General features: G+C 42.9%; 1 protein-coding gene across 1 annotated transcript in view; it reads left to right on the top strand.

Moving 5' to 3' along the window:
- CRYBG2 (crystallin beta-gamma domain containing 2) overlaps window positions 1–8,270 on the top strand; it is a 63,256-nt gene extending 54,986 nt beyond the window's left edge. The window contains exons 13-22 of the mRNA XM_081015894.1: window positions 181–323; window positions 1,275–1,401; window positions 2,240–2,272; window positions 2,668–2,780; window positions 3,328–3,457; window positions 4,286–4,425; window positions 5,094–5,217; window positions 6,193–6,351; window positions 6,834–6,993; window positions 7,583–8,270. Of these exons, the coding sequence (XP_080872020.1) occupies window positions 181–323; window positions 1,275–1,401; window positions 2,240–2,272; window positions 2,668–2,780; window positions 3,328–3,457; window positions 4,286–4,425; window positions 5,094–5,217; window positions 6,193–6,351; window positions 6,834–6,993; window positions 7,583–7,671 (1,218 nt within the window). The 3' untranslated portion in view covers window positions 7,672–8,270. The remainder of the gene's footprint in view (window positions 1–180; window positions 324–1,274; window positions 1,402–2,239; window positions 2,273–2,667; window positions 2,781–3,327; window positions 3,458–4,285; window positions 4,426–5,093; window positions 5,218–6,192; window positions 6,352–6,833; window positions 6,994–7,582) is intronic.

The raw sequence follows: 8,270 nt of genomic DNA on the forward strand, positions 1-8,270 counted from the left end.
AAGAATGCAAAGACAGTCTTGCTCCTCCCCTCAATCCATCCCCACTGCCTTTCCTCCTTTTTTATAACTCAGGTCTGTAGGATATGAAACGAGGCTCGTTTTTCTTGAAAATCCATCAGCAAGGAGATGGGTTGTTGCTGCTGGCTGCGCTGATACATTTTATTTTTCTTCACTCGGTAGGACTTCTTGGACCCAGCCCTTGTGCTGTTTGAGGCCATGGACTTTGAAGACGGGCCCAGTGTTGAACTCAGTGAAGCACTGCCAGATGTTGAGCTGGCCAGCTACGGGACCACGACACAATCCATCCATGTCCTCAGTGGAGTGTGAGTATCATTGTGTTCTCTGGTTTCTCAACCCCATATGTGGAGAGGCCACATCAGGGCTTCACTGAAAGTGGGGTGAAGCATGAGGCACATGATCCCTGCGACAACATAAACCTTCACAAGCTTCTGCACTGTGGTTTGATTCTGTATAGGGAAGTTTTTTTTAATCGTTTCATGTTTTATTATGTTTTTATATATGTTGGAAGCTGCCCAGAGTGGCTGGGGTGACCCAGTCAGATGGGCGGGGTACAAATAATGAAATTGTTGTTGTTGTTTTACAAGCTTGTAAATGAAATAACTTTGTGTGGTTACATTTGTTGTTTGCACTGTTTAATGAAAATAATAAAAATTACAAAGGAGGGGGAGAAAGGAACAGTAACATAAGACCTCCTTTGTTTGAGCCATATAAGAGGTCTCTGAGAAGTACATGAGCTTTTTGAGATGATCAAAACTATTCCTCAGTCTGGATACTAAAAAGCAAGCGAAAGGATAGGTGTTAGGGAAAGCCCAAATCTGTGTACATGCTCTACCTTCAAAGCACATTCTTTCCCGCAGAGAATTCTGGGCACTGTAGTTTGCTAAGTGTTGTAGGGAATTGTAACTCTGTGAGGGGTAAACTACAGAGCCCAGAATTCTTTGAGTGGTAGAATATGTTTCAAATGCAGGCAGAGTACATACATATCCAAAATCTGCTGTTTGAAACAGTTTGATAGGGAATGGAGGAGGTAGTATCCAGACTTTACGAGGAAGAGTGGTGATTATTACAACACGGTTGCACCAAAGGCTAGAGGGAGAAAGAAGCAGAGCAGTGTTTATGCTCATTAAGAACTGTAGGTCGAAATGTCACATAATAGATGTGTCAGCAAAACATACACATTGAGCTGCGAGTGCTCTGGATGACAGATCGTGAATATGGAGGTTTGGATAATCCATTTCCATTTTTACGGCCAGGTGGGTGGCCTATGAAGATAAGAATTTCTCAGGGGAGCAGTATATCCTGGAGAAAGGAGTGTACCGCAACTGTGAAGACTGGGGTGCAAGCAGCTGCCAGATCTCCTCGGTGCAACCTATCCTACAGGTGAGAATAAAGAACTCTGCATTCATGTGTCCCCAGTTCAGAAACCATGTTCCCAATCCCACCTGTCTCCAAGAAAGAACTTTGCGTATCCTTCCGTTTTGTGTTTCCAAATAGGTTTTTGTGCAAGGCCAGATTAAGATGTTTGGGGGCAATTCACAGAACAGGGCCTGCCTCCCCTCAAAAGCAACACATGAAATTTACCACCACAAAATAGGTCTTGTCTTAACAACTAACAACTTTATTATAGCATAAGCTTTTGTTGATTGCAGAAAATAATAATCCTCTAAGCCTTGGGAGTTTCACAACTCTCAGCAAAATACAAACATTTTGCCAACCCTGTTAAACAAAAAGAAAATATTCAGAATATGGGCTCTTGAAACCCATTATTGGTTTTGCTCGCTACCTACCTTGGGCCAGTCACCAGCTCCCAGCCTCACCCACCTCAACATGGCTGTTGTGAAGATATAGAAGGAAGTTAGGATGGCTGCAAATGGGAACTTAGTGCTTATATCAGAAGATGATGGACTTCATTGGAGGTTTTTAAACAGAGGTTAGATGGCCATCTGCCAGGGATTCTTAAACTGTGGTTCCTTTGTTGTAGGGAGTTGGACTAGATGACCCTTGGTGTACCTTCCAACTCTACAATTTTTTATTCTCAGATCATAGACATGAAAATTTGATTTGTTTAACCAGAGGGATGCATTTTTCTGGATCCTCCCCTCTTGGATTGAATAAATGATCTGAAGGACCATCTAGTCAAGCACAGAATTCTTATCTTTCTAGGCTTGCCTAAAGATTATATTGTGTACCACATCTTTTTCTTCTCTCTCTGTTCTAGGTTGGGGAACACAGTCTACACTTCATTTCTCAGGTGAGCAGGTAGACTTCAGAAGCAAAGCATGAGGGTGGTTCTTATGCCCATCACACTGCTGTTACATGGGTACTACCAGACGGGCTGTTGATTCACACAAAATTTGGTTATCCCATACTTCCTAAAAAATTTACCAGTCTGTTGTGACTTCCACCAAAGAATCCTGGGAACCGTAGTTCAGTGAGGGTGCAAATAATTTTCAGTTAAAATATTTTTCTATCCCCCCCCCCTTCCAGAACTACAGCTCCCAGTGTTTCTTTGGGGAGAAGAAATGACTGTCAGGAAACACAATTACATTGGCAGGATATAGATATTTCCTTCTGCCCCAGGTCTGATACCTCCATGTTCATTATTTCCTCAGTTTGTTCATATCTGACATTTTCTTGACTCCCCAGATTCAACTCTTCTCAGATCCAGACTTCTTGGGGAATTACGTCTCTTTCAAGGAAGACCAAGCCTCACTTCCAGAGAATTTCATCCCACGCTCCTGCAGGGTCAATGGAGGCAGGTAAAGTGATACTTCCTCAGTACAGCAGCTGAATGTAAATGGTATGATGTGAAGAACTCATCATGTTGGCTCTAAAGATTTAGGGCAGGGACTGCCAGCATGATGCCCTCTCCAGATGTTGCTGGACCAGTAGGAGTGGGGAGCCTTTGGCCCTCCAGATGTTGCTGAACTACAGCTCCCATCAGCCCCAGCACGCCTAGCCAATAGCTGGGGATGATGGGAATGTATGTTCAGCAACATCTGGAGGGCCAGACTTCCCCCATACCTGGTCTACAGCTCCCTTCTTCCTTGACTATTGGCCATGCTGGCTGGAGCTATTGGGAGTTGAAGTCTGGAAGGTTTCATGTTGGCTACTGAGGCTATCCTTGATTCTTTGTTCACCTGAACAAATAATGCTAGGCGTGAAAGGTTATGCTGGAGCAACTGTCTTACTTTTGGATTTTGAAACACCTGAGTGGAGAAAGATTTCGAACCAGATCTACAGCCCTGAGCATGAAATTGCTGCCATTTGAGCGATGGAGTCAATCACGTCTCTGTCTTGTTTCAGCTGGATTCTCTATGACTGCCCCCAGTTTGATGGAGAGCAACACATTCTCTCTGAAGGCGAGTATCCAACACTGACCTCCATGGGCTGCCTCTTCACCACGTCCATCCGCTCGTTGAAGAAAGTCCCCATTGTAAGTTGGAAACATCTTCTTGGCTCTAATACTGGTTGGCAGTAGGTAAATGACAGGCAAAAGAAAGTGCTCCTTTCGCACAATGCATAGTTAACTTATGGAACTCTCTGCCTCAAGATATGGAAATTGTACCCTAAATTAAATGGTGGTTAGAAAGGATTAGATATACAAGAATTTAGATAGGACAGTGCATTTCCACACTAGGGCCCAATGCATTGCTAAAGAAGTTTGGATGCAGCAGCTGCAAGATTCCGACATCTCTGGGTTGTTATGGTATCAATTTAGCAATCAAACAAAAAGATATTAGAACAGGCAACAAGAAACCTGACCTCATTTGAAACACTGATGCAAAATCTGAAGAAAAAGTTAGGTTTCACAAATTTAGTATATACAGTACTGCTAGATATGGTATCCTTCTGGAGTGGCTGTCCAAGTTAGGAGTGTATGGCACTACTCCTTCTTGGATGGTCGTTTCCAGAAGGTGATACTTGGGGAGTGCTCCTTGGCACCATGGAGCCTTCAATGTGGAGTTCCTCAGGCTTCAATTTTATCCCTTATATGTTGTTTAATATCTACATGAAACCACTGTGGGGGGTCATCTAGAGTTTACATTATCAGCAATATGCTGATGATTAGTCATTATTTGAGGCATCTTTCATTTGACCAACCAAAGTGAGTTCCTCGTCAAAACTTGAGAGTTTCACAAGGCCTGAATGCTCAGAGACCTGCCACCCCAACCTTAAGGTTTCCATGTGTTTTGCCTTCTTCTTGTTCCTCAAGCCCAGTTTCATCCCTTCCCTTCAACTCTGTTTTCCTTCTTTTTCTTAGTTCTTCTCAGAGCCCTCCATCTTCCTACATGGACTGGAGTGTTTCGAAGGGAAAGAGATCGAGCTGAACAGTGAAGTGCGCAGCCTTCAGGCTGAGGGTTTCAACAACCATGTCCTCTCTGTGCGGGTAAAGGGTGGAATGTAAGTAAAGGATGACCCTGCTATCACACATAAGGAGCTGGGCCATTGTTAGAGCTAGGTAGGGATGGACAAACCCATTCCACATGGGGCAGAACTGAGTGTGCACCTTCCTGTTTCTCTGCTGATTTTAAAGCTGCATTACCCCAAAGTCCTCCAGCCAGCCACAGCCTGGAGGACTGGAGACTTCTTGCCATCACACACTAGGAATAGAGTAGAGGAACCATTTCCCCTGGGAGTTACGGGACTTGATGTTCCATCACTCTCAGAGGGAGTTGTATAGCAAAAGCATCGCTGTCGCTGGGGAATTAAATGATTTGTGGTGGGGTGCAAATTAAATGAAGAATTTTATCTGCGTTGATTTGGATGAGAAAGTAGATGGCTTGCCTTCTGACACATTTTAATTCTACATTTACACCTATTGCTTGTGCAAATTTTGCATCTATGGGTTTGTGTCCCAAAGTCTTTCAAATGTCTAGCAACAACTGGAGGTGTCTAGGAGACAGTATGTGGCCATCATGAACACTAGCCAGGTCTGTAGTGTCAGCAGCAAGCAGGTCCCATGCTCCTGTTTTTGATTAACATTTCCCAATTGATGAAGGGCCAAAGTGATCTGTGCTGCTAATGCTTTTTCTCCCATTGTTTGTTGCTCTGCCAATTCCCTCATACAGTTGGGTGCTGTGTGAACACAGTGACTTCCGAGGCCGCCAGTGGCTCCTGGACTGTATGGAGATCACCAACTGGCTGACATACAGTGGACTTCAGCACATCGGCTCCCTTTACCCCATCCGGCAGGTGAGTGCCCAGTGCTCTGGTCTACTGGGGAGAGGTTATAGGCAAAGGATTACTGGTTAAGGAGCAGTTTAAAAGCAGTTTAACCAGATGTATGTGGCACATTTACCCTATCTCTCTGTCCCTTCCCAAGCTGCTTAAATGTTCGAGTGGGCCATTATAAATCTAGGGAGCAGGTGATGTCAGAATGCTGGCAATTCCACCATGCCTGCTGCCCACTGAGGCATACATGCAGGGTGGATGTGATTTAAATCAAATTGATTTAAATCATGATTTAAATCACTAGTCAGTAAGACTTGATTTAAATCATTTTTTTACAGAAATGTTCAACCTTGATGGCATCCTCTTAATATTTACAACCTAATGAAGGTTTTATTTTTGGAATAATAAATTTTCATAGTTTTTACAGTTATATCAAAAATTACTGGTTTGGTTATACTATCAGAAATACTTAGACAGATGATAATGAAATTATTATTTATATTTGGACAACTTTTCTGCTGTACTTTATTGGAAGGAGAAAAATAATAATTTCCTTAATAACAATTTAAACAATTTATTTAACTAAAACAATAACTTTATAGCATATGCATCCATGTTTGTTAACCAATGTGGTTAAATGAATAAAAAAAAACCTTAGACATGAAAAACTTTAAACAAATCCTTATTTTCTGATGAATAGCCTTTGGACTATAATTTAACTTAAATAGAAAACTACCTTTAGAAAGATTTTTTCCTCCAAAAGCATTTTATTTTAAAAATACGATTTAAATTTTAAAAAATCTTATTTAAATTAAAAAATCAGATTTTTTAATTATTATTTTTTTAAAAAATGATTTTTATCCACCCTGCATACATGCATGACTCTGAGAATGGACACAGTGGTCAGATTGCTCCATAGCATGGAACTTGCTGAGCAGCTTAGATGAATGCACAGTGATTGTTTTTTCTGTCTGCCTCTCCCCTCCCTCTCCCCAGAGACGCATCTACTTCCAAATAAAAAATGAAGAGTTGAAGTCCTTCCTGTCTGTCCCAGATGACGTTGAAGACATGAAAGCTGGGCGAGTTCTGGTCTCAGAGCTCAATGGCAAGAGCAGCTGCATCTGGTACTATGAAGAGGGACTTATGAAGAACCAGGTGAGGGCTTCTTTCTCTTCCTCTTGTGTGGTTTACAGGGACAGAAGCAGCTGGGGTGCATGGATAATCCAGGCCTGCTTCAAGAAGACCCCATACAATACCCTCAAGTTTAAATAGTTCCGCTCCTTCTATTGTCCACATAGCATTTGGGTAAGCCAGGCAAAACTAATGTCACCTAAAAGGGTATATGCTGGGCTGGTATATAAGAAAAGTCTGTATTTAGGTGCCATGGCTCAGTGATAGCGCTCATGTCTTGTATACAGAAAGTCCCAGGTTCAATCCCAAGTATCTCCAGATAACAGGATATTGGGTATCAGGTAATGAGAAAGATCTCAAAAGGCCACTGCCGGTCAGAGTAGGCAGTACTGGGCAGGATAGACCAATGGCTTGACTCAGTAAAAGTCAACTTCAGCTTTAGATATTCACTGTCTGTATGCAACGCGCTTTCATACAACACTGAATTGGCCTCTCTTGACTTTCAGGTTGCACCCAACATGAGCCTGCAGGTGATTGGTCCAGCTGCAAAGGGATCCAAGGTGGTGTTGTGGTCTGAAAGCCGACTGCCCCGGCAGACCTGGCAAATCGATTCTTTTGGGAGAATCTGCAGCCAGATGTTTGAAAACAAGGTCCTGGATGTGAAAGGTAAGGCATTGGCTGTTGTTGTTGTTAAGATTCAGATTTAGGCTCATGAGGGAGTTCTTGAGGCCAGGAAGCAAGTAATTTGGCTGTAGAAGGGATGAAATATAGCTAGAAATGCTTCAGTTTCATTTTCCTTTCACCTTTTTCCCACGTCACCCACCATTCCTGGAAATTCCTGTTCAATCTTTCCGCACCACTATTTAATCTTAACATGTGTATAGCACCCTCAAACATCAAAAGCACTTCTCATGCATTATCTTTTCTAGATGTAATGCTTACAATCCAGTTCCTTCAGCCTAACCTAATGGAACTCGCTTTCTGTTCTCTGAGCTTATATCAAGGTGAAGATCTGGTGATAAAAGTCACTTGGAATGTTTATGCACAGCATACTCTGGCCTAGCCCAGCAACAGTGAAGGGGACATCTATACATCGCCTATCTATCTATCCATCTATCTATCATCTATCACAATTATTCATATCCTTCTTTTCAGGATACAAATCCTTCTTAGGGCAGTGCACAAACAACATTGATTGGGTGAAATGCCTTTCTGAGGAGTTGTGCTTATTTTCTTCTTCCTTTTCTCCATGTAGGAGGCCGAACCTATGACCGGGACCATGCCATCCTCTGGGATTGTTCGGAGGAAAGGCCTACACAGATTTGGGATGTCCGGGTGCTTTGAAGAAAGCGGGAATTGGAGAGCCATGCCATGTGCAGAACTAGAATTCAGCCTGCAAGTCACAGACGTTTGTCCTTTTGTGACCAAGCTGCATCTTTGGGGATTAGCTGCTGAAACGGATAAGTGACTGGGTGCTGCATTTGGTTAGTAGATGCAATCCTTTCCCCACAGATTGCAGCCCAGAAAGAGGAAAATGTTTCTGTGAAGCACAGAGATTGGTCTCCTCAAGGAACTCTGTAGAGGGAAGGAGGCAAAAGCTGGTTCTTTTCCAACACCTTGGAGTTGAGCCCAGCAAGATGGAGATTATTGGCGAGTTCTGATACACGGATCATTCATGAATGGACAAGGTCAAGCAGCTCACCTGTATGAGCACAGGAAAGCAAGCTGCCAAAGTCTCACAGGTGTCCCCAGCCCCACTGGTTTAGGCTTATATATGAATATCTAAAACAAATACACACATACAGCATGAATGAGCCTTTTGTCCTTGCATGCAGCCCATTCCCTTTCCCCTGTGCTCTTCTTCTTAAGGGGATGGGCTACCTTGTAAACTCTATTTATGTACCTGTGTATGATACAATGCCTTTTATAAATCCATCTCTCTG

Source organism: Podarcis pityusensis (genome assembly GCF_964106645.2).
Source record: "Podarcis pityusensis genome assembly, chromosome: 8".
In the NCBI taxonomy this organism is placed as follows: Eukaryota; Metazoa; Chordata; class Lepidosauria; order Squamata; family Lacertidae; genus Podarcis; species Podarcis pityusensis.